Raw genomic sequence first — 25523 nt, forward strand, 5'->3', positions numbered from 1 at the left:
TGACTACCACTGCTCAAAAAGGGTAAAAAATTACCATATGACCCAGTAATTCTACATTTGTATACACCCGAGAAGTGAAAATATACATCCACAGACAGACCTGAATACAAATGTTCTTAACATTCACAATAGACAAAAAGTGAAAACTCAAATGTCCACCAAGTGATGAATGAATAAAATGTGGTCCATACAGAGGATGGACTGCTACATGGCCTTAAAAAGAAGTGAGCTTCTTTTAGTTGCTACAGTGGAGATGAACCTCAAATGCATTATGCAGGTGAAACGAGCCACACACAAAAAGTCCCTATACTAAGGTTACATTCATATAAATGTCCAGAATAGGCAAATCCATGGAGACAGAAGATACATGAGTGGTTGCCAGGGGCTGGGAAGATGGAGAGTAACTACTAAGGGGTGCAGGGTTGTTTTGAGGTGATGGAAATGTAAAATTACTCATTGTGATGGTTCTACAACTCTGAATACACCAAAATCACTGAACTGCATACTTTCAGTGGGTGAAACTATAGAATATGAGATGAAGTGAGATCTTTTTTGGTTACGTCCATTTTCTAAACTTTCTACAATGACCCTTTATCAACTGTGATTTTTACTAAAATCAGTGGTTTGATCTTTTTAATTTTTTAAGAGATTTTATTTAATAATTTTATAGAGAGGAGAGGAGAGAAGAAAGGGGTGGGAAGCATCAACTTGTTGCTTCTCGTGTATGTCTTGACTGGGGAAACCCAGGGCTCCGAACTGGAGACCTCAGTGTTCTAGGTTGATGCTTTATCCACTGTGCCACCACAGGCCAGGCAATATTTTTAATTTTTGTATTTTTAAATTTTTAAAAATTTATCCATTTTTTAGAGAGGAGAGAGAGAGTGAAAAAGTGTGGGGGTGGGGAGTGGGAAGCATCAATTCATCGTTGATTCCCGTATGTGCCGTGAGTGAACAAGCCCAGGGTTCGAACTGGCACCCTTAGCATTTCAGGTTGGTACTTTATCCACTGTGCCACCACATGTCAGGTCTTTGTATTTTCGCTTGATATTTGTTGTATTAATTAATCAACTTTATTTTACAAAACTTTTTTGAAATCATAAAATATGCTAATTTTAAATTTTTTATATTAAAAAAAAATTTTTTTTCTTTGCACTTTTCCGAAGCTGGAAACGGGGAGGCAGTCAGACAGACTCCCACATGCGCCCGACCGAGATCCACCCAGCACGCCCACCAGGGGGCGATGCTCTGCCCCTCTGGGGCGTAGCTCTGTTGCATCCAGAGCCATTCTAGCGCCTGAGCCAGAGGCCACAGAGACATCCTCAGCACCCGGGCCATCTTTGCTCCAATGGAGCCTCGGCTGCAGGAGGGGAAGAGAGAGACAGAGAGGAAGGAGGAGGGGTGGAGAAGCAGATGGGCGCTTCTCCTGTGTGCCCTGGCCAGGAATCGAACCCGGGACTCCTGTATGCCAGGCTGACGCTCTACCACTGAGCAAACCGACCAGGGCCAATATGCTAATTTTATAGGCCAGGAAACCAGCTCAGTGGTTTAAAAACGCAGGAGCAGAATGAGTAGGCCCCTGAGGAAGACTGAGTGAAATACCAGGCTAGTTGTGCTTTCAGTCTCTGCCCCACCCTCTAGGACAAAGACCCCTGATAACCGGTTAATGAGGGCAATAAAAAGAGGGACCATAGCATACCAGACACATCCAGTCAACTTTAAATTCCATTTTGAAGTTCGAACCCAGTTTTATCTGGCTGATACTTTCTTCTTGTATTCTAGCCACATATTTGTGTGTTTGACTTTTCAGGCCATGCACTGTCCTCTGTTGGTGCATCTCCTGCCCAGTAGCAGTACCCTTTCCTGGATTTACTGTTGGGGGAAATGGCTCTTTCTCCTAGTTTAGACATCAACTCTTTTCTATTTCTTTTTTTTTTTTTGTATTTTTGTATTTTCCCAAAGCTGGAAACAGGGAGGCAGTCAGACAGACTCCTGCGTGCGCCCGACCGGGATGCACCCGGCACGCCCACCAGGGGGCGATGCTCTGCCCCTCTGGAACGTGGCTCTGTTGTGACCAGAGCCATTCTAGCGCCTGAGGCAGAGGCCATGGAGTCATCCTCAGTGCCCAGGCAAACTTTGCTCCAGTGGAGCCTTGGTTGCGGGACGGGAAGAGAGAAACAGAGGAAGGAGGGGGGGTGGAGAAGCAGATGGGCGCTTCTCCTGTGTGCCCTGGCCGGGAATCGAACCCGGGACTTCTGCACGCCAGACCGACGCTCTACCACTGAGCCAACCGACCAGGGCCTCAACTCTTTTTTTTTTCTGTATTTTTCTGAAGCCAGAAACGGGGAGAGACAGTCAGACAGACTCCTGCATGCGCCCGACTGGGATCCACCCAGCACGCCCACCAGGGGGCGACACTCTGCCCATCAGGTGGTGATGCTCTGCCCCTCTGGAGCGTGGCTCTGTTGCGACCAGAGCCACTCTAGCGCCTGGGGCAGAGGCCAAGGAGCCATCCCCAGCGCCTGGGCCATCTTTGCTCCAATGGAGCCTTGGCTGCGGGAGGGGAAGAGAGAGACAGAGAGGAAGGAGAGGGGGAGGGGTGGAGAAGCAGATGGGCGCTTCTCCTGTGTGCCCTGGCCGGGAATCGAACCCGGGACTTCTGCACGCCAGGCCGACGCTCGACCACTGAGCCAACCGGCCAGGGCCTCAACTCTTTCTTTACTGAGGATTTTATCCAACAGAAACCAAATCACACATACAAGGCACAAATGGAATAAAGCAGCTGATTTTGAAATGCTTTATTAACTTTTAACTAGTAACCTTAGTAGAGTAGATGAATATAATTGAGCTGTTTGCTCTAGTCACTAGGCTAATGAGACATTTCTGAGACCTCACAAAAGAGTGCAGTGTGGAGACTGGAACTAGTTGTGTCATCTTTTCACAGACTATCACTAAGCAGCAGAGGACATTCTAAGAGCTTTCGCTACTGCTCCACACACTGTCAGAGGGAGATGAAATTCCAGGACATCTGCAGTCACACAGCACCCGGCAAGCTACAGGTAGGACAGCAGCACATACACATAAATTCTTGACCTGGGACAGCAGTTTGCAGTGTGCTGCTATAGTGCTGCACAACCCAGGTGGCTGCAGTCTACAGTTCACCTTTTCTTTACTTAAAAAGAAAATACACACACTTAAGAAACTTATCCTACATTGACTCATAGCCCAGACTGCTGTAGTATCATAAAACTAGACATTAGGTGGTTGTTTTGTTAGCTATTCCATCACTTAAAATCTTATAAGCTACTTTACTTAAAGGTTACACTTATGTATGTATTTATGGCTTAACAGGAAGGTAATTTGCTTTGCTTTTAAGAAGAACAAACAGTATAGATTTAAATAATGGTTTGTCAGAAAACATAAATGCAGAGACTGAAACAGCTATTTTAGTTTGCTACAACACTTTTCACAGCCTCTATAATATGTTTGGCACTAATTCCAAACATACACAGCAATTCACTTGAATTCCCACTCTGAGGCACTCCTTGCACTGCCAGACAACGGACCAGGATATCAGGCTCCATGGAAACAGCTGCACAGACCGCCTCCCCAATGCCACCTGGGGAAGCAAGAAATGTCAGACTCTGTTCTGGAAGCAGCTAGTCAGCCTTAATGCCCCATGATATACTGGCCTTTGAATTTGCTGGTTCCCAGGGAGAAAGATTTTTCACTAGTATTGATTCATGGAAGAAGTCATTCCCTGACTGGCCAGAAAAGTTCTCATTCTAAACTGCAGGTTTCCAAATTGCTCCCAGGCCCACCTACAGTAGGGGCTCTCTCAACCAGGGTTCCCCGGATGCTGGGGACTGTGGAACTCAGATACTCAGCTGTGAGGAACCCCAAAATGATTAAAACCAACAAGTGAACTATAAAGAAAAGAGTGACAGGCAGGCCTGAGGCGGCCAGCTTCAGAAGAGTCACTGGCAAGGTTGGCCCTGAGGTGGCTGGCACCTGGGCAGTGGGCTGGTGCAAGTCCCCTGGCCGACAGGACACTTTCCCTCCTGGTAACAGTGGGCCCTGTGCCCGGACCGTCTGCACAACAGCGTGGTTTATGTGGAGCACCCGCTTTCCTCTGGGAGTCAGGAAATTTGGCCCGTGCCCAGCACAGGGGGCTCACATGACCAGCCTCCAATAAAACTCAGAGTGCTGGGTCTCAAGTGGGTTCCTTGGGTCTGCAGTGATGCACTTTTTGCTGCAGAAGAGGGGAAAATACTTGGCAGGCCTCTCCTGGGAGGGAGGGAGCCTAAGGCATGGGGTTCTCCACCCTGACCCGTCGCCTCTGCCCTTGAAGGTCCTGGTGTGTGCCCTTTCCCTGTAGTAAATCTCAGCTTCCAGGGCACTAGGAGTGCTTCCAGAGACTCCCTGTGGATTGCGGATGTGCTCTTGGGGCCCCTGACATGCAAATACATGAAGCTCTTCATTCTCTTATTTGCCCCACCTAATGCTCCTAGGCCAAACACTTCCCACCCCCCTTTTCCTGACATACTTTTTCTGCATCTGTGTGTTCCCTGCTTACAAGACACTAATCCATTCAGGGGGGCAAACTATTACTCATTCAAACCTCGAGCAATTGTGAAGCTCTTCACGAACCCTCCCTGCCCACAATGTGAGTTAGAAACTCCTTTGTGCTGGCGATACACAAATGAGTATGGGCCTGGCCTCACCCTGAGAGAGCCAGTGTAGGTGGGCAAGTGACCCCTAAGCTGATACATTGCAAAGAGCAGTAATAACGGCTGTTGGATAAGTGGATGGCTGGAGGTGATGCCTGCAGCACTTCCAAGCAAGAAAAATACAAACACAAAAAACAAACAACAACAAAAGAAAAACACAAACACATCCTGCCAAAGCAGACTTTGAAAAGACATACCTTCTGGGTGATGATCTTCCACTGTGATAATTCGGTTACCTGTGCATTTCGCACTGGAGATGATGGTGTCAGCATCCAGGGGCTTAACGGTAAACAGGTCAATGACTCGGATAGAAATATCTGGAGAACAGCAATAACCAGTTTGGAATATGAAGTGGACTCAGAAAAAAAAGAACAACTGGGGCACATGAGGCAGCCCAAGTCCTACCTCTCCCCATCTGGAACTTCCAACATTTAGCAACAAACTGACCTTCTCTGGCAAGAGCATCAGCAGCTGCTAAGACTTCATGCAGAGTAACTCCAGCTCCAATAACTGTGACCTTGTCATTGTTACTTTGGCGAATGACCTGATATTGCACCCACAAAACAAAATGCTGTGGTTACTAGAATGCATCTCAAAATGGAAGACACTGCTACATTGCTCTTTCCTGATCCTGCTATTTTTTTTTATAGAGGCAGAGATAGACAGGGACAGACAGACAGGAACCGAAAGAGATGAGAAGCATCAATCATTAGTTTTTTTTTTCCGTTGCGCGTTGCGACTTCTTAGTTGTTCATTGATTGCTTTCTCATATGTGCCTTGACCGCGGGCCTTCAGCAGACCGAGTAACCCCTTGCTCGAGCCAGCGACCTTGGGTCCAAGCTGGTGAGCTTCTTGCTCAAGCCAGATGAGCCCGCGCTCAAGCTGGTGACCTCAGGGTCTTGAACCTGGGTCCTTCCGCATCCCAGTCTGACGCTCTATCCACTGCGCCACCACCCGGTCAGGCCCAATTTCTTTTTTTTAAAGACTTTATTTATTCATTTTAGAGAGGAGAGAGAGAGAGAGAGAAGGGAGGAGCAGGAAGCTTCAATTCCCATATGTGCCTTGACCAGGCAAGCCCAGGGTTTTGAGCTGGCAACCTCAGCATTCCAGGTCGACGCTTTATCCACTGCGCCACCACAGGTCAGGCTGATCCTACCAATTTCAATTTCACCCCTTAATAACTCACTATATAAAAGTCTAAATCAACACACTGACAAACAACACACTCTTTTTTTTTTATTTATTCACTTTTAAAGAGGAGAGATAGAGAGGGAGAGAGAGGAGAGAGAGACAGAGAGAGAGAAGGGGGAGGAGCCGGAAGTATCAACTCCCATACGTGCCTTGACCAGGCAAGCCCAGGGTTTCAAACCGGCGACCTCAGCATTTCCAGGTTGACACTTGATCCACTGCGCCACCACAGGTCAGGCCAACAACACACTCTTTTTGACAACCCTCCTTTCATATTTGTTTTACAAATTCACCTGCTTTTTGTCATGATTTTCAGTGCCAAATTACCAAGTTCTCATATATAAACATACAAAACGACCCTTTAACAAAGAAGGGGGATATGAAACTGGGATCTGAAAGACAGAGGCCCAGAAGTGAGTTTTATGGCTCATGTATGGCCAGAACAGGGACTCATAACTACTGATGGATCTGGAAAGGCAACATCTCTGGACTGCCCGGACAGCTTGCTGGGGTGAGCAGAGATTGAACTTCACCGATGAACTTAGTTAACAGAGATGTTTGGGGCATTTGCTACATGCTCTGTGCCAAGCACCTCACAGGCCCTGAGTGCTCTGTAAAGTCTGTGTCTTAGTGAGTCCATTCTGCAGCTGAGGAAAGTGAACCTCAGAGCAAGAGGAACTTTCCCAGGGCTGAGACTAGCAACCAGCCTCATCTGACATCAAACCCATGCTCTCAACAACTTGCTATTCTGCAAGCAAAGACAGACCTTTCTCCCACAGTATGGTTTCCTTCAAAGTTTCTCAACCGAAGGCTTCTGGAATTAGTCATTTCAGTAATGTTTCCCTATAGCCTTAGAACCACTGCTGACAGTACAGACATTCAGGGCTTCTAACCCATCCCATTCTGAAAATGTCCTAGCCTTTTTATACAGACACAACCCTTCTGCAAACTCAGACCTTGAGTTATCCATACCATGTGTTTTATTTTTTTAAACAAGCAAGAGAGAGAGAGAGACAGACAGGAAGGGAGAGAGATGAGGAGCATCAACTCATAGTTGTGGCACCTTAGTTGTTCACTGATTGCTTCAATGTGCCTTTAACAGGGGCTCCAGGTGAGCCAGTGACTCCTTACTCAAGCCAGCGACCTTTGGGCTCAAGCCAACAACCATGGGGTCATGTCTATAATCCTGTGCTCAAGCCAGATGAGCCCATGCTCAAGCCAGAGACCTTGGGGTTTTGAACCTGGGTCCTCAGGGTCCCAGGCCACTGTGCTACTGTCTGGTCAGGCCATTCCTTGCATATTATCATACATATTTTACCTCTCATCTTTTACCATTAGGAAGCTTATTTTGTCAGAGCAGGGAAACTATCAGGGGAGGGAAAGGTGGGAGAGAGGGGAGAAAGTTCTGCAGACAATATGACTATCATTGTAACCCTACACACACATACTCCAGAGGCAAACATATGGCCTTGAGTTAAATGTGGGAGTAGAAAGAACAAGAGAACCTGTAAGTTAACACTGAAGGTGAAACTGCAGCCTTTCCATTCACTGTTGGCCAGCTTCCTAGTGGCAGGCCATGGACTGTTCTGAATACACCTGGTTTTTTTGTGTGTTTTTTTTTAGGTTAAATGTGTATGTGGTTTTTTTGTTTGTTTCTTTGTATTTTTTTAGGTTAAATGTGTATGTGGGTTTTTTTTTTAGGTTAAATGTATATGAATACACCTGTTTTATTACAGTACTAAAGCCACTCAGCGCTCAGACAGTCATTCTGAGCACTAGCAACTATAAATTCTGGAGCAGCCTAGCCCTTAGCAATCAAGTAGATGTCACTTGTTGCTCCTTCAAGAGTGGCTACTTGGTCTTTCACATATTTAAGAATATTAATGACTTTCTAAAAGGCTTATAAGATAAGAACAGGGTATAACATTTTCCTATGCAGTACGATCTCTTGCTGCTCACTGTGAACCTTGAGCAAGCTGCTCACTTCTCTGGTCCTCATCTACAAAACAGGGCTGCTAACAATTTGTGCTTCTAGGGCTCTTGTGAGAACACAGGAGATAGAAAGTGCCCAGGATGCTCTGGCCTTTATCAACAGGCCTGCAGGTGAGGCCACATCCAATGAGCAAAAACCATCTCAGGGCCAAATAATGGCCAGTATCAAGACAGTTCATGTTCCCTTCTGTTCCTGGCCTTGAACATGCAAACCCAGAACCTCACAGATTTGTTACTCCTTTGAAATGGGTTCTATTATTTTGTTTGGCTAGAGGCTGCGAGATAAGTTATAGCTGAACTGAAATGCCTTTAAGTTGCATTCCTTTATCTTTTTTTGTGTATGTGACAGAGAGAGAGAGAGAGGGACAGAGAGGCAGGAAGGAAGAGAGATGAGAAGCATCAATGCTTCATTCGGTACCTTAGTTGTTCAGTGATTGCTTTCTCACATGTGCCTTGACTGGGGGGCTACAGCAGAGTGAGTGACCCCTTGCTCAAGCCAGCAACCTTGGGCTTCAAGCCAGCGACCTTTGGGCTCAAGCCAGCGACCATGGGGTCATGTCTATGATCCCACACTCCAGCCAGTGACCCCATTCTCAAGCTGGTGACCTCAGGGTTTTGAACCTGTTCAGAGTCCGACACTCTATTCACTGTGCCACTGCTTGGTCAGGCGCATTGCTTTATCTTTAAAAATTCAACAGAGGCTCCATTCTAAAAGCAGGAAAATTCAGTTCTGGCTGACATTGGTAGGATGTTCCTTCTGGAGGAAAAGCTGGCAAAGGTCATAATTGATTTTTGATTTTTTAAAACAACTAGAACAAAGAAAGGATGAAACCCTGACTGTGAGGATACCTGGTGCTAGCATGTGAAATGATACTAGAAGACACGGGAGAACTTAAGGTCTTACCTTGGCCTGTCCAATCTTAAAACTTTCTAGTGGGTTGTAAATAATGTCAGTTTCTGGTCGGTTGGTCCGAATGTAGCACATCCCCTAGGGTATAAGAGAAAACTAGAACTACTAGAAAGTTAAACTTAATTTCCAACTAATGAACCTTTAAAAAAAGTGGGGAGGGGGAGTAGGAGGACTGAACAGTTCCTTTTACTAAAACAAAGCACATACTTTGGAGCAAAGTATGAAAACCTACAACCACTGGCAGACAGGTCAGGTATCACCTGGTCAGGTTACTACTAAGCCAGGCAAAAGCATATGCAGGACCCTGGTAGGTGCCCTCAGTGACAAGCTTTCCATGCTGTTACTTTTCACTGACTTAAAAAAAAAGCTTTCTCAAACATATACCAACCTGTTCTGTCCCCACAGAACTTAAATTTACGGCAGGAGCACTGGCTCATGTTGAATATAAAGATCAGAACACAATGTTAAACAGTTAATTTTTCCCACAATAACTTATAATACTCCTATCTTAGAAATATCGTAAACACTGTAATATAAAATGGTTCAATATTTTCCCAGTGAGAAGATATAAATACATTTTTATCAACTTGAACATATAAACAGAACTATACCCAAATTCCTGAAGTATTTAATTTATGTGTGTATTTAGGTCATACATTTTAAGCTAATATATTAATTTAACTTTATTTATTTATTATAGAGAGGGAGGAATAGGACAGGAAGGAAGAGAGAGAGGAGAAGAGAGATGAGAGGCATCAACACAGTTACTTTAATTGTTCACTGCTTTCTCATATATGCCTTGACTAGGGGGCTCCAGCTGAGCCAGTGAACCCTTGCTCAAGCCAGTGACCTTGGGGTTCAAGCCAGTGACCTTGGAATCATGTCAATGATCCCGTGCTCAATCCAGTCACCCTGCACTCAAACTGACGAGCCCACACTCAAGCCAGTGACCTCAGGGTTTTGAACCTCGGGATTTCGAACTGGGGACCTCACTGGTCAGACAAAACTAATATATTAATTAAAAAACACAGCTTTTGTTCATTCACTCCCGTGTTATAAATCAGTTCTATTCAGAGTTTTTATTGAGATAAAATGTACCTCAGTGGAGCGCTCTACAAATTTTGACAAAGGTATACACATAACCATCACCTGAGTCCTGATTGCATTAATCTGCTCAGAAAGTTCCCTTGTGCCTCTTTCCTGTCACTCTGCCAACCCAAGCAGCAATCTCTGTTCTGGTTTTTGTCACTACAGCTTTGTTTTGCCTCTTCTGAACTTCCTAGAAATGGAATCCTCCAGCACATATGAGATCACTCTGTGTATGCACAGGCACAAAGCCATTTCCAGGACATATAAGTAAAAAAGCAAGTATAGAACAATACATACAATGTGAGCACACTTAAGTTAAAAAAATGTCTCTAATATGTTGCAATTGCTTAGAACAGAACTTTCACAATCCACTCCATGTTCATATTCACCTGTGCAGGGGTATGGGTGGGCGCAGGGCTGGGTGGTGAGAAGAGTCTGGTGACACATAGTTGGGACAAATGTGGCAGAAGCCATACTCTTGCCCTTCTGCACTATTTCTGAGGGTGGAGCCAGGCTGAGGACCCTGGGGTTTGTCTGCAGTGGAGTCCCACCAGCCACTCTCCAGCTTTCTTGATGTCAAAAATGGTGGCATGGAGTGTGTCTAAGGACAGCACCTGATAACTCCCTGCTGGAGCCCACTCCTTCAGCCCTGCCCTGCCAACAGCGCCCTGCCAAACAGCCCCGGGCTCCCCTCCTCACTGAGCCTTGCCTCGTCTAGGCCATCAGGTAGTGTTCAGCATCCCTCTGCACTGTCTGTGTTTGAAAGTGTTCATGTTTTATGTGCTTAATCTCCTTCATTGGGTAATGGTTCTATTTTTAAAAGGAGTCCTACAAGCAAATTTCCTATAATGAACATCTATTACCTTTACACTGAGAAAAAAATGGGAAAAATGCAATCATCAGTAATAAACTAGTAGCAGAGCTCAGAAGCCTTTTCCATTTGACCCAGTGTCCCCTAAAACTACCTTGGTACTGGCTGCCAGGAACACAGCATACTCTGTTGCGACTGCGTCACTTGGATAGAAAATGGTGCAGTCTGGAATGGCTCGGAACATGGCCAAATCCTCCAGGGCCATTTGGGAGGGGCCATCTTCACCTGAGAAAACAAAGCCACAACCCAACAAAAACATGAGCAAGACCAAGAAGCTAGGACCCTGTCCTCTGCTGGATAAGCAACAGCCCCTATTGCCAGTTGGTGGCGGGCAGCACAACCGTAGCAGAGCCCTGCAAAACTGTCCAATTCTTACATCAATACAGTGTCTTATAATTATAATGAGCTGTCTGTCACACATCTATCTCCCTCATAACATCACTGTGACACTCCAGATCTGGCTAATTGACCTTCCATTCCAGATCAACAAACCAGCAGTCTCTTCTTGGCCCCAAGCCTCACCAACCTCTGGCGCTCGATCACTAGGCACTGCTACTACTGTCCGAGGTGACTCGATGCTCTTCTCCTTGAACACAGGTAGCCAAGTCGGCCCCATCAAGTCTCTGTCCCTGCCCCCTTCTCCTTATGAGGATCCTCTTGGGCCCTATCCTTCCTTCTCTGCTCTTTTCTGTGAAGAGACTAGGATTTTTAGACTGAAGTGGTCTTACTTCTTAAGGCTTTCAAGGTAGCTGAGCATAACATACCTGGGGGCACCCTTGGGGTGCTATTGTAACTAAGGAGGCCTTAGGGTTTGTTTGGGAACAGTTTATGGCCAGAAACTCTGTGGAAAGGGAAAGCCCAATGTATATGAGAATGACCTTCCTCTTCTAGCTAGGAAGGGGGCCATGACTGTGCACAATGCCTTGCTGGGATAACTGTCTAACCTCAGAACTCCCAGTTCTTCTGCGTTGGACCTTGAGATACTTGTCCACTTAGCTGACTCATCTGGAAACTTTCACTGTACCCAGCCCTAGGGAAAGACCCTCAAATACCTACCTAGGTCCTCTGTACAGGTCAGCACTGAAATGCTGTTGGCTCTCCTATCTTCTCTTTCTGCTCTCTTCCCCTGTGTATGGCTCATCCAAAGACTTCTTAGCAGTCTAGTTCTCCCAGGGAGTCCCAGAGATCACTCCCAGATGTGTACTTCTAACCCTCCCCTCCCCTCCCCTCCCATCTCCCGCATTCTAGCAGCAAATATAAGCTGTCACATCTACCTATGGGTCCGGCCCCATCACAGGTACTTCAAGTGCCTCCATCCTTTTCAAGTCCTCATTTCTGTCAGCCATGACCATTATTCCCTGACATTTCCCATGCAATTTCTAGATTTCTCCATCTATCAGCAATGTGACTTCTTCCTTCAGATTTTTTCAGATTCACCCTTATTTTCTGTCCACTGCTAATGCACTCTGTAATTCAACCCTCTTCCCAAATTCTCTATTTCCTATCGTTTCCATCTAGCTGGTCCTACCAGGTTAATGCCCTGACAGTGATGTCTCCCTCAGCCTTACTCCCCAGCATCAGGATTGTCAAAGCTTCCCGTTCCATCACACCAGATGCTCCACCCAGGAAAAGCCCTGGCAGGCTGTGCTCCTCATTCCCCTGTGCCCAGAACCACACCAAGGGCAGAAAGGGATTCTGTAATGCTGGGTGGTCTCTTCACACCCAGTGTGTGGCTTGACACATTAAGAGGAACTCAGGACAGATGATTACTTCTCAATGTCTCCAAGAGTGGGCATTTTTACAGTAATATCAAGAGATCCCCTGAAAAGTTACCCAGAGTATCTGGAACTTTAAAAGTACAATATAGCCTCTTTGAAAAGTAGTTACAAATAGTCAAATGTTATGAAACTCTATGTATCTTGGCAGTTTAACAGTTCACATACTGATCTTTCTCTGTAAAGTAGAAAGGCTATCAAGTTGATAGCATTAAGAACTCATACCAATGGATACCCCGCAGTGGGACCCAATAAGGTTGATGTTGGTGTGAGAGATGGCTCCCATCCGGATCTGATCAAATGCTCGGGTAAGAAATGCAGCAAAAGTGCTAACAAAAGCGATGGTCCGATCACGGAAGGCACATCCTAGTGCCACGTTCACCTGTAACACCAAGAATGTAGATCAGAACACTCCTGGACATGCCCCCCCTTACCCTCACTGCCCCGTTTCCCCTTGCACAGCCTAGAGTGCATGGTTCCCAGGATAAGACCCCTCCTGGCTTACTCCACCCCAGGCACATAACCAGGGAAAGCCCAAACCTGGCAAACCCAGTGTCCCCTGAAAACTGCCAGAAACCAGAGGAATTGTGGTGCTGACCTGGCTTCTCAAATCCTAGAAAATAAAACTTGGGACACTCATGGCCAACCCCCACTCCTCAGGGGTCTTTCTGTTGTCCCCTTCCCAAACTGGTACAGCTTTCTCCCTGCCCCCTATGTGAAAGTCTCACCTCACACCTCCTGGGACTGAGAGCTGAACAATGGAGGCTCTCCCCTCTGCCTCCTGACCACTGTGCTGCCAGGAGACATGGCGGCCCTGCACCTACGTCAGGCCCCCTCGCCATGCTGAATCTCATCCTCTTCCTTTTTCAAGGGCACCTCTGACTATACAATTATGCCCTCCCCTCCTGTATTCAATCAGTTTCTCCCTTTCTCTTGGGTTTGCTCACCATTTGAATCTGTGCCATCTTCCATCTTTCCCCTCCAATCTCCACCTTGTTCTGCCTCCCCTCAGAGACAGCCCTTCAGCGATGTCTCCTTCACAACTCACATGGTCCTCACTGCCTGCCTGGCCTCTTTCTGCCTTGACTTTGACCCTCAGCAGCATTCCGCAGGACAACTCCCTTCCCCCACTGGATGCTGCTGACGCCCCTGCCCCTGCCTGATGGTGCACATCTCATCCCCTAGGCCACTGTGCTGGGATGAGTCCTGGGGCTTGGTCACACCCTTCCTCATTTCCTTCCTTCACGGGACTCACATGAAGTTGTGGCCGGCAAAAGCCCCATATAATTTGGCCCTTGGTGACCTTTCTGAACCAATTTCATTTTGTATTCACAATGCTTCTGCCACTTTGCCCCTTTTTCTGTTCCACAAACATTTCAAATTTGGGCCTGCCACAGAGATAGCTGTGCCGTCTGCTGGAAATGCCATCTCCCAGTTCTGTGTATGACTGACTCCTTGTCTCTTTTTAATTTTTTTCCATGGATTTGAGGGGGGGGAGAAAAAGGGAAAGGGGTAGAGGAAGAGGGAGGAGAAAGGGAAGAGGAAAAGGGAGGGGAAGGGGAAGGGGAAGGGGAAAAGGAGGGGGAAGGTAAGAGAGAAGGGGAAGGGGGAGAGAGAAATACCAATTCATTGTTGCACTTAGCTGTTCCAATTTTAGTTGTGCATTCATTGGTTGCTTCTTGTACGTGCCCTGACCAGCGATCAAACCTGCGACCTCACTGTGCTAGGACTATGCTCTATCCACTGAGCCATCTGGTCAGGGCATTGACTCCTTGTCTCTTAAGTCTCAGCTTAAATGTCACTTCTTATGAGAGGCTGTCCCTGACCGGCACTAGTCACACTCTCACTAGCCTCCAGTTTCACCATGGCACTGGATACTACCTGTTTAGCTACTGCTTTACTAGTTTTCTTCTAACTCTAAGAACACGTCAGTAGGCAGAGTATATAACTGGTGATTGAAGGAATCATCAGTGAGTTGGAGAGCAAGCTTTTTGATAGGAGGCTCAATTCAGAAAATTATGGATTGTATTTTTTCCCATTCAAAATGAAAATAGCTTAATGGGACAGAAAAATGTAGACAGTCTTACAATTGTGATGACCTACTTTACTGAACAGGGGACCTTAAATTCCAACATTGACAGAGCCAGGGAAGCACTGCGAGTGAATGAATAGGCTGCTGGGAGGCAGGGACACGGCCATCTAAATGGCTCTAGCTGACTGGTGGCAGAAGAGTTGCCATCCTAGTGTTGCCAGATTTTCCCTTCAGAGAATCAGAAATTCAGATTCCATATAACATCTGATGTTTAAAAGCTGGCAACTAATTAAAAAAATTTCTAATTACTACTTGTTCCAAATAAAATATTTCTAGTGGTCATGTGCAACCTGCTGGCCCCATAGCTTTCCAGCCAGTGCTGTTTTTTTGCCTCTACAATATAAAGATAGATGGGCACTGTCCTACGTACTGGCACCATGCGTTAGAAGTCAAGGTGTTTACCAGCGTTAACTCCTTTCTCTCTTTGAGAAGAGGCTGTGGGGGTGTATGCACATGTAAAAAAACCTCCCTGCATTAATATCACGCTAGGGAGAGAGGAAGCACAGATAAGCAAAACAGCTTTACCCAAACCCACAGCCCTACTTGCATTCTTGAGGCTGTAATCAGCACAACATCTGAGTATCTATGACATATTAGGTCTCTACACTACAGTGAAGAGAGAGAAATCACAGTCCCTTGAAGTTCTCTCAACCTACTGGCTTCTGGGTGGTTGTAGGCTTGCTTGATTGTGAGCTGGGCAGAAAGAGCAGGGCCACTTAGATCTATTAAGGAGCTCAGCATGCTTTGGGCCTGGAGCCCTGGGGTCAGATGGCTATGGCCTACTGCGACAGGGAGCTGGGCAGTCTCTCACACTCCTCCCGACAGCCTCTGCCTAGCTACTCTCTACCCATTTCCCTGGAGACTTTTTTATTCTTCCCCAGTACTTTAGCTTTTGTAAATGCAAAGAAAAACTGTAAAGTAGGCTGGGTCTCCTGTGTCCAGTGGGCCAATGTTAATCAATGAGAAGACCCAAGAGGGACAGCACACGCACCATGTTTTGCTCGGCAATAAAACACTCAATGAAGCGCTCAGGATGCTCCTTCTTGAATATCTCAGAGAAGGTGGAGTTCTTGGTGTCGCTGTCCAGCACAATGACTCTATCATTTGCATGGCCCAACTTAGCCAGAGCCAAACCACAGGCTTTCCGAGTGGCTACCTAGAAGAGTCAAACAGTTGAGTGTCTTAGAATGTATGTAAAAGGAAGGTGAAATTGTGTAGTACAAATTGTCATCTATCTAAACGAAGAAAAAAATTCTGTGATTTACCAATAATCTTCTTTAGGGTCATAAAAACAGACTGCTGCTGGTTTTTCTTAAATTCATATTTGGCTCACTGGGTATCAATTTCTCAAAAATAAACTTATTCTTCTGTACCCTTTCTATAGTTGATTTAAAACAGAGGTCTCAAACTCACGGCCCGCCGAACAATTTTGTGCGGCCCACAGACTAATCCACGAAGCTCAAAATATTTTGGATAAAATTAAGTAAGCCCGTGGATTAGTCTGCGGGCCGCACAAAATTATTTGGCGGGCCGTGAGTTTGAGACCCCTGATTTAAAATGTTAAATTTAAAATTTCCCTAAATGTAAATGCCTCTGTGAGTTTTCAGCTAAAAAACTGTTAATACTCAATGCAAAAATTAAAATGCAGAACTTTAGAACACTGATACCAAAAATAAGGAATTCCATTAGAATACATTTGAGACTGGACTGAGACTGAATTTATGAATTTAGGGGAGGACTTTTTTTTTTTTTTTTTTTTTTTTTTTTTTTTTTAGCGATAGACAAGAAGGAGGAAGAGATGAGAAGCATCAACTCAAAGTTGCAGCACTTTAGTTGTTCACTGATTGCTTCTCATACATGCCTTGACCAGGGGGCTCAGGCCAAGCCAGTGGCCTTTTGGGCTCAAGCCAGCAACACTGAGATCATGTCAATGATCCTGCACTCAAGTTGGTGACTCCCCATTCAAGCTGGTGAGCCTGTGCTCAAGCCGGATGAGGTCGCACTCAAGCCAGTGACCTCAGGGTTTCGAACCTGGGCCCTCCATGTCCCAGTCTGACACTCTATCCACTGCACCACTGCCTGGTTAGGCAACTTTAAACACTTATAATATTGCCTGACCAGGTGGTGGCGCAGTGGATAGAGCATCGGACTGGGATGCGGAAGACCCAGGTTTGAGACCCTGAGGTTGCCAGCTTGAGCGCAGGCTCACCTGGTTTGAGGAAAAAGCTCACCAGCTTGGACCCAAGGTCGCTGGCTCGAGCAAGGGGTTACTTGGTCTGCTGAAGGCCCACAGTTGGGGCACATATGAGGAAGCAATCAATGAACAACTAAGGTGTCGCAATGAAACACTGATGATTGATGCTTCTCATCTCTCTCCGTTCCTGTCTGTCTGTCCCTATCTATCCCTCTCTCTGACTCTCTGTCTCTGTAAAAAAACAAACAAAAAACAACAACAAAAACAAACAAAAAAAACCTTACAATATTAATTTGAAGAACTTGTAAAACTCAATACCAGGAAGACAAACAATCCAATCAAAAAATGGGCAAAAGAAATGAATAGACACTTCTCCAAAGAGGATATACAGATGGCCAATAGGCATATGAAAAAATGCTCAACATCACTAATCATTAGAGAAATGCAAATTAAAACCACAATGAGATTATCATCTCACACCAGTCAGAATAGCGTTCATCAACAAAACAACACGGAATAAGTGCTGGCGAGGATGTGGAGAGAAGGGAACCCTCCTGCACTGCTGGTGGGAATGCAGACTGGTGCAGCCACTGTGGAAAACAGTATGGAGATTCCTCAAAAAATTAAAAATCAAACTGCCTTTTGACCCAGCTATACCACTTTTAGGAATATACTCCAAGAACACCATAGCAATGTTTGAAAAAAAGAAATGCACCCCCATGTTTATGGCAGCATTGTTCATAATAGCGAAGATCTGGAAACAGCCCAAGCATCTGTCAGTGGACAAGTGGATTAAAAATCTTGGTACATATATACTATGGAATACTACTCAGCCATAAGAAATGATGACATCGGATCATTTACAACAACATGGATGGACCTTGATAACATTATACTGAGTGAAATAAGTAAATCAGAAAAAAACTAAGAACTATATGATTCCATACATAGGTGGGACATAAAAATGAGACTCAGAGACATGGACAAGAGTGTGGGGGTTACGGGGGGGGGGAGGGAAGGGGAGGGGAGGGAGGGGGTTAGGGGAAGGGAGGGGCATAAAGAAAACCAGTTAGAAGGTGACGGAAGACATTGGACTTGGGTGATGAGAATGCAGCAGATGTCAAAATAACCTAGAGATGTTTTCTCTGAACATATGTACCCTGATTTATCAATGTCACCCCATTAAAATTAAATAACAAAAAAGAAGCAGCAAATTATTTTTTAAGTAAGCTACTTACTGAAGTATAAATACATACCTAAAGCATACAAGTAACAAGTATATTGCTCAATACAAGTAGAACATGGAGACTGTAGTTGATAATACTATTATATAATTGAAATTTGCTAAGAGTAGAACTTAAATGTTCTCACAAAAATGGTAATTAAGTGAGATAATGGAAGTGTTCATTAACTCAATGGGGGGAACTCTTTCACAATGTCTATGTATATCAAATCATCATGTTTTACACTTAGAAATCTTACAGTTTTACTCATCAATTGTACCTCAATAAAGCTGAAAAAATAAAAAAAAAACCATAATATTAATTTGAGTGAGCCCTTAGCTTTTTGCTAGGTCGTTTCCAATTTTATCATCATAACCAATGGTGCAATCAACATTCATTCTGACTGGCAGTCTAGCCTTGCAGACTTGCTACCAACTGACCCACTACCAACAAATACGCCCGACTATCGCATGCACTGTTTTGTTCCTCCAGTGTCATTGCTATGAAGAAAGGAGTTCAAAAGCTTAGGCTGGAGGCCGGGCTCAACTGTGTGGTTTCCCGGGCAGCTGCAGATTTGAAACAATTCTGTCTGCAGAGTGCACAACATGATCCCCTGCTGACTGGAGTATCTTCAAGTACAAATCCCTTCAGACCCTAGAAAGTCTGTTCTTTTTTGTAGTAAAATAAATCTTTGAAGGTGTTCTAAACAACTTTTCATGGCTGCTGATATTCAGAGACCGAAATTTGAAGCCTGTACAGAAAGCTAATTCCTGTAACACGTTCCATACTACAACACTTCTGCTCTGTCAGTCCTTAACATCTACCTCTGAATTTTCATGAATTTGTTTCAGAAAGGTAATTATTTTATATACACTGGCAGTAGCAAATAAAATACTTAAAAAAGTTAAAAAAACATTCATTCTGATTTGACATATCTGCACGTTTGTACAGATATTTCTGTAGGACAAATTCCTGAGTTGCACTGCTAGTTTCAAGTGTGTGAACAATTAAAACGTTAACACATTGCCAAAGTACCCTTCGTTAATATATGTTTTTCTTATTAACTGACTTTTCCTTTTTCATGTTTTCTAATTTCTTGATTAGTTAATTAATTTTTGACCCATATCAAGAAAACATAAGCAACACTCAGAATGTCCCCAAATAAATAAGGGAAATAAAGGTCAGAAAATATTTTCTTCCTTCCAGGTTCACACATTGTTTCCTTAGGTCCTGAAGACCCCATCTATTTTGGGTCTGCTGCAATATATTGAAAGCAAAATAAAAACAATGATAAAAAATGAAAAAGTTGCCTCACCAGGCAGTGGCACAGTGGATAGAGTGTCAGCCTGGGATGCTGAGGACCCAGGTTCGAAAACCCAAGTTCACCAGCTTGAACACGGGCCCACCAGCTTGAGCGTGGCATCATAAACACTATCCCATGGTTACTAGCTTGGCTGCAGCCCCCTGGTCAAAACACGTATGAGAAAGCAATCAATGAACAACTAGGGTGCCACAACTACGAGTTGATGCTTCTCATATCTCTCCCTTCCTGTCTATCCCTTTTTCCTCTCTCTCTAAAAATTAAAAAAAAAGTTTTATGAAAAAGCTTTATGTTCAGGGTTTCATGTACAATTTGTTTCCTTTTTGAGAAATTGGTTTTTGATAAATTGGCTCGCTTTCTCAGCCAGGCCCCCATCCTTAGAGCAGACATAGAATTGTTTAATGCACAGAAGACTGCCAAACCACAGACTGAATTTAGGAAGCAAGCGACAGCTACACAGCACTAGATGCTACTTAGCATCAAGTGACTGAAAAGAAAACTAAGACTTAAGTTAAATGTGACAGCAAATAAAACATCAGATAGTAAAAGAGAAGGTAAACCCATCTTTATTACTTATAACCTTTAAATGCCATACTTTCTAGTAATTGGTTCACCCATGGAGATCAGAGTAAATGAAGAGCCCTGTGGATTTAGGAAGAAAAGCAGAGAAAAAAGCAGTTCGCTTACCTTGTTATTGATATCGTAAACAGGTAGAGAGGTCATCTCTATGTCTGTGATGTTGACTTGAGGCACGTCTTCAACAGGGGGTTTTGGTTCAAGATGCCTGTTGGTCTCTATCTGGCTCTCAATTAGTTTGATAATTGCATCTACTCTTTCTGCTGGCATTGGCCTTACATGCCAATTTTCTGTATCCTCAACGCCTGCAACCAAAGGAATAAAAGACATTCATCCATAAATATTTACTGAGCACCTGTTAGGTTATCTGAAAGACATCTGATGGAGATGATGTCAGCCAAGGACCCATGAGACTAAAAACCTGGCACTGCTTGAGATCATACTACACTCCCAGAGGACAGCCTGGACAAAGGCCCAGAGGCTCCTGAGGGGCCCCTGTGCTGGTAAATGGAGGAGTGACTGAGGGAGAGGAGGCTGGAGAGATGGACAAGACAAACCATGGGTATACGGAGTTTTGAGTTCTGTCCAGAGTAAGATGGGAAACCACTGAAGTGTTGGAGTGTGGAAGGTGACTGATCAGAACTGTACTGTAGAAAGACCGCCACAGGAGCCCTGTGGGGACTGGCGTGTGCAGTTAGGGAAAGATGGCAGGGGCCTGGGCAGAAGAGATGGAAAGGAGTGAACAGTTTTGAGATATACTTCACAGGCAGAAATCAGAATTGATGGTGGACTGGTATGTGTGGAGGGAGCATGTAAGGGAGAAGCAGAGGCAAGGATGATACCCAGGTTTCTGCAAGAAGCAAATTGGTCAAATGGCCATTTCCTGAACTGGGGATACCAGAGTAAGACTATATTTTCGGGAGAAGTCATATAACAGCTTTATTCTAAAAATTTGATATTAAACACACCAGGAATCACACCCTTTGCAACTATTTACACTTAAGATAAGTAACTTCAGGTGTCAGCTTTGAAATCTGCAAGGATTCACATTTAAGACTTTGAAAACCCCTTCCTTCCCCAGGTCCTCAGTTTCAGAGCTCTCTCTCCTGAAGGCACCACTTTACTAGTTGCCCGTGTTTTCCCTGACAGGATGGACACAGGCAGGCAAGCATGCATATGTTTGTGTGTACACACCCTTATTTACATATCTGCTCATGCACATAGCAGCACCTTCTCACTTTGCACTCCTGTGGAGATTGTTCCCTGCCAGTCCTCTAACTAAGAAGATTATCATCACAGCCACTCCCGTGTATAGGCCCCAAATCACTGCTCATTTGTTGGGGGTCTGGGCTTGCCCACCCCCGCCCCAATTAGACATGCTATCTATAAAAGCCAAGGAGAGCAAGAGCCTCCAACACATATAGTCACTGTGTATTACGTCAGTTGTCTGCCTGGTCAGCCTGAATTTTTTGCCTTGTCTTCTGTGCATACAAATGTTTCTAATAACTCCAAGCAGAAAAAAACAAACAAACAAAAAAAACTTGTTTACTTGGAATGCCCCGGCCCTTGAAGGTCTTGGCAATTATGGCAGTGGGCTTGTTCTTCACTTGAGTTGCTTGCCAGAACACGTCACAGAGGGCCTCAACGTTACGGCCATCCACCACGTAAGTATTCCACCTGTCAATCAAGGAGGAGCCCAAGTTACAAGGTGAAGAGGAGATGGGGCAGAAAGAGGTGATAAAAAACAGGACAGTTACCCAAAGGCTTCGCAGCGCTTCTGATAGATCTCTATGCAGTTCTCAATGGGCAAGACGCCACTGTGGCCCAGGCGGTTGACGTCGAAGATGGCCATGAGATTATCCAGATTGTAGCGGGAGCCGAAGGCCAATGCCTCCCAGAGAGAGCCTCCCCAAGACTCGCCATCTTTCACGAGGCAGAACACTCGGTAGCTAGGGCAAGCCAAAAGAGGTTTAGGACCCTGCTCGGGTCTCTTCAAGGCCACTCAAAGAAATATATTTCATGGAGAGAAACAAAGAAACAAGACTGAGGCAACTGCTTCTGGTCATCGAGTTCTGAAGACTATCTTCCTTGTCCACGCTGTTCAAACTCAACATCCGAGGAAACAGCTTTAAAAGCTTGGGCGTTATGAGGTGGGCTTCACCTTTGGCTAATTTTCTCATTCTAGTTATAAAAGCTATTTCTGGGTTATCTGCCAATTCTCTGGACTCAACAAACAAGCGGGGATGGGAAGAAAGCAGCTCCTTTAAACACCCAAACATTTATATACAATATACAGTTTCTTGGTTACTTCCATTTTGAGCACTGCTACCTTCTATTCCTAATGTTACAAATTTATTTACAATAATCGTAACAATCAAGACATTCTACCTCAGGAACATACCTTTTGTTGGAAATGGTAAACTGTGCAGCAGAAATATGAAACATTTATATTAATAAAACACAATCCAGACCCCACAAAAATGCTGTAAATTTTAAAAAGCAATTATCTACAGAATAGGGACTAATAGAGACACTACTGAGAGATGAAAAATGTCAACAGACTTATCAGAAATGGAGCAGAGCAGCTGCCTGAGCAGTCGTGGAAGCATGAAGTGCTTCTAGAGGGGCCACCTGGGCTGGGACTGGGGACTAAGTAGCTCTGGACTCAGGCACACTGGGGGGTCACAGAAGTAGAACATGTACACTACCATCGCCAACCCTGCCCCCCACCCAAGCCACCTGCCTCCACCTTGTTCCCATTTCAGCAGCAGCGGGGCACTGATCTGCCTGTCTTCAAAAAGGCAGATCCATTCCAGAAAAAGAAACCTTTGATTATATTAATATTTAGGGGTCCCCAATGCAAAGGTAAATGTGCCATCTGTTCCCTCTCCAGTAAGAAAGCTCACAGACATGGGAAACAAGATGTTTTTCTTAGGAAAAATTAGAGTCCTAATAAACTGGATTCTATACTGCAGGCAGCACTTAGAATCCAACCAGAGATGCCAGAACAGTTTCCAGAAATACAATTTTTTTTTATTAATGAGAGGCAGGGAGGCAGAGAGACAGACTCCTGCATGCACCCTGACTGGGATCCACCTGGCAAGCCTACTAGGGGTGCTCTGCCCATCTGAGGCCGCTGCTCTATTGCTCAGCAACTGAGCTATTTCAGTGCCTGAGGGGAGGCCATGGAGCCATCCTCAGCACCCGGGGCCAACTGGATTGACCATTTGAGCCATGCCACTGGAGGAGGAGGAGGAGGAGGAGGAGGAGAGAGAAGAAAAAGGGGGAGTGGAAGGGTGGAAAAGCAGATGGTCGCTTCTCCTGTGTGCCTTGACCAGAAATTGAACCTGGGACTTCCACATGCTGGGCTGATGCTCTACTGCTGAGCCAACAGGCTAGGGCCAGAAATACAATTTCTATACTGCTTGAACACTGGTGACCTGAATTTTCAAAATAATCAGTCTTCCCAAAGTAATAAGCCATAAATAAAGCCAAAGTGCCTGGTGTGGGATGGGGACTAAGTTAAGTGGTTTCTAGGTAAGTACCTTACCTGGCCTTGTCGAAGTACTTGCCAGTATATGCCATCCCGCATGCAGCCCCCAGTCCTTGTCCGAACCATCCAATTGCTGCATCAACAAATGCCAGTTGCTGTTAAGAGAAGGGATCAAATGAACCTAGGTGTGCCTGCAGAACACAGGTATCGGGAAGTTCAGTATTAGGCCAACTTCTGGCATCAAGCACAGGCTGTTCCTCAGCACAGCCCTACCCACCTTGTGGAGGGACTTCCTTTTCACTACACCCGCATGCATCACAAGTCTCAGATCACAAAGACAGGGGAGCCACAGGTAATCAATGCAATGTGGCAAGGGCGACTGCAGCTTTGGGAACACAGAGGGAGGCTTTTCTTCCACATGGCAGCCTCAACAGAGCCCAAGAGCAAAACAAAAAGCCTAAGCATGAACTCTGCCATTTCACAAGGCCTTTTATCTAGCCATGCACAAAGCCAATGCTTTGGAGAATACAGGTTCGTAAGACACACTGAACTTATTCATCCTCTTGCTGCTGCTACTACCTCAGCCTGGCCAGACATCTCTCCTCCATCACTGCAGTGGCCCTTCTGCTCCTCCACAGCCATCTGCAACACAGCTGCCAGGGGGAGCTGTTAAAAACTAAGCTTGCTCATTATTCTCTGCTAAGAACCGACCAAGGGCTTGCCATCTTGTGCCAGTAGAGCCCAAGTTCTTTTTTTTTTTTTTTAATAAATGTTTATTTTATTGATTTTAGAGAAAGGAAAGGAGAGAGAAGGAGAAACAGGAATGTCAATCTGTTCCTGTATGTGCCTTGACCAGGGATCGAACCAGCAACCTCTATGCTTCAGAATGATGCTCTAACCAACTGAGCCATCTGGCCAGGGCATGCCCAAGTTCTTGTATTAGCCTGTCTACTCTGGCCTCCCCCTCACCTTCTACTCTCCCTCCTACCACTCTGGGTACCGCAGCTTCCTTGCTGACCCTTGAATGCACTGAGCACATGCCTGCCTCAGGGTCTTAGCACTTGTAGCTCCCTCTTCCCCAAGTGCTCAGTGTTCATGCCCAAATAAGTACACAGCTCACTCTCTCACCCCTCCCAAAATTCTGCTTGAATGTCAGCATCACCACCTTCCTGGACTGTCACTTTAAACTAGTACCCACTATCCCTCCACTTCCCTTGGATCCAGGATGCTCAGCCCTATCTGACATGCTAGCTACCTATTTCCAGGTTTCTTGTCTGCTCCCTTCTCCATTCAAACGTCAGCTCCAATCAAGCAGAAGTTGATTTGTGTTGTCACTTCCATGGATGAGTACATGTTAGTCTCAGATCCTTCTCCCATTCTGCTCCTCCCAGGGCTCCTGACCTTCCTTAGCTTTCTCCATATGCTCTATGATCCCAGAGACTCTCTCTCCGTTTTGCATCTCTATCTCCACAGAACTGTCCCACTGAAGTTTCTCCTGATGTCACCTCTAGCTCCATCCTTTTCCCTATGGTCCCCACCTTACTCTTATAACAAGCTCTGGCTCCCAGTTGCCTTGCATGCCCTTGAACCCAACCTGGGCTCTGCACTGAGACCAACTCTGCTTCTTTCTGGCTTTAAAGTGGGAGCAAGTGAAACCAACCTCCTCAAGGCTTTACTTTGTGGATCGGATGGAGATGAGAGCCCTCCTTGGGTTGCAGGAAGCTGTAGGACTGATTGATAAGATTGGTGGGGGCTTGGTGGGGCACCAGCACAATGCTGGCATAGCAGAAGTACCCCGACATGGGTTCCCTTCTTTTCTCCAAGAACACTTATGCTATGGAGGGAGACACTCAGCACAACTGAGGGGAGCCAAGAGCTAGAATAAAAGATGCATACAAGGTGCTATGGACACCAGAAAAAAAACATGGACACCAGAAAAAAAACATTCTTTCTACGTTCTCATCTTTGTTCCGGCATAAAGTACCCATCAAGAACAACTTTACAGCCTGACCTGTGGTGGCACAGTGGATGGAGTGGCCACCTGGAATATTGAGGTTGCTGGTTCAAAATCG

At 45.3% G+C, this 25523-nt stretch overlaps 1 protein-coding gene and 1 pseudogene across 1 annotated transcript; one reads left to right on the plus strand and one right to left on the minus strand.

Moving 5' to 3' along the window:
- Positions 1-2804: 2804 nt before the first annotated feature.
- On the minus strand, positions 2805-23568 carry TKTL1 (transketolase like 1). Its single transcript, XM_066249080.1, has 11 exons — positions 23509-23568; positions 21716-21907; positions 21508-21635; positions 20070-20263; positions 15636-15800; positions 12778-12934; positions 10872-11002; positions 8812-8895; positions 5175-5271; positions 4925-5044; positions 2805-3616 (listed from the first exon to the last, which is right to left on the minus strand). Exons 1-11 carry the CDS (start codon positions 23541-23543, stop codon positions 3444-3446), a joined length of 1476 nt encoding a protein of 491 aa, XP_066105177.1. The 5' UTR covers positions 23544-23568; the 3' UTR covers positions 2805-3443.
- LOC136317480 (guanine nucleotide-binding protein G(I)/G(S)/G(O) subunit gamma-5 pseudogene) lies at positions 18564-18719 on the plus strand (annotated as a pseudogene).
- Positions 23569-25523: the final 1955 nt, after the last annotated feature.

The sequence above is a fragment of the Saccopteryx bilineata genome, chromosome X (genome assembly GCF_036850765.1).
Source record: "Saccopteryx bilineata isolate mSacBil1 chromosome X, mSacBil1_pri_phased_curated, whole genome shotgun sequence".
NCBI classification, from domain to species: domain Eukaryota; kingdom Metazoa; phylum Chordata; class Mammalia; order Chiroptera; family Emballonuridae; genus Saccopteryx; species Saccopteryx bilineata.

Excerpts from the sequence above, each read along its gene's own strand:
- TKTL1 (XM_066249080.1), bottom strand. The coding sequence starts at position 23,543 with ATGGCATATACTGGCAAGTACTTCGACAAGGCCAG. Across the intron at positions 21,908-23,508 it reads AAGTACTTCGACAAGGCCAG|CTACCGAGTGTTCTGCCTCG; the intron begins GTAAGGTACTTA and ends GGCTTGCCCTAG. Across the intron at positions 20,264-21,507 it reads CAAGGGCCGGGGCATTCCAA|GCGTTGAGGATACAGAAAAT; the intron begins GTAAACAAGTTT and ends CTTTGGTTGCAG.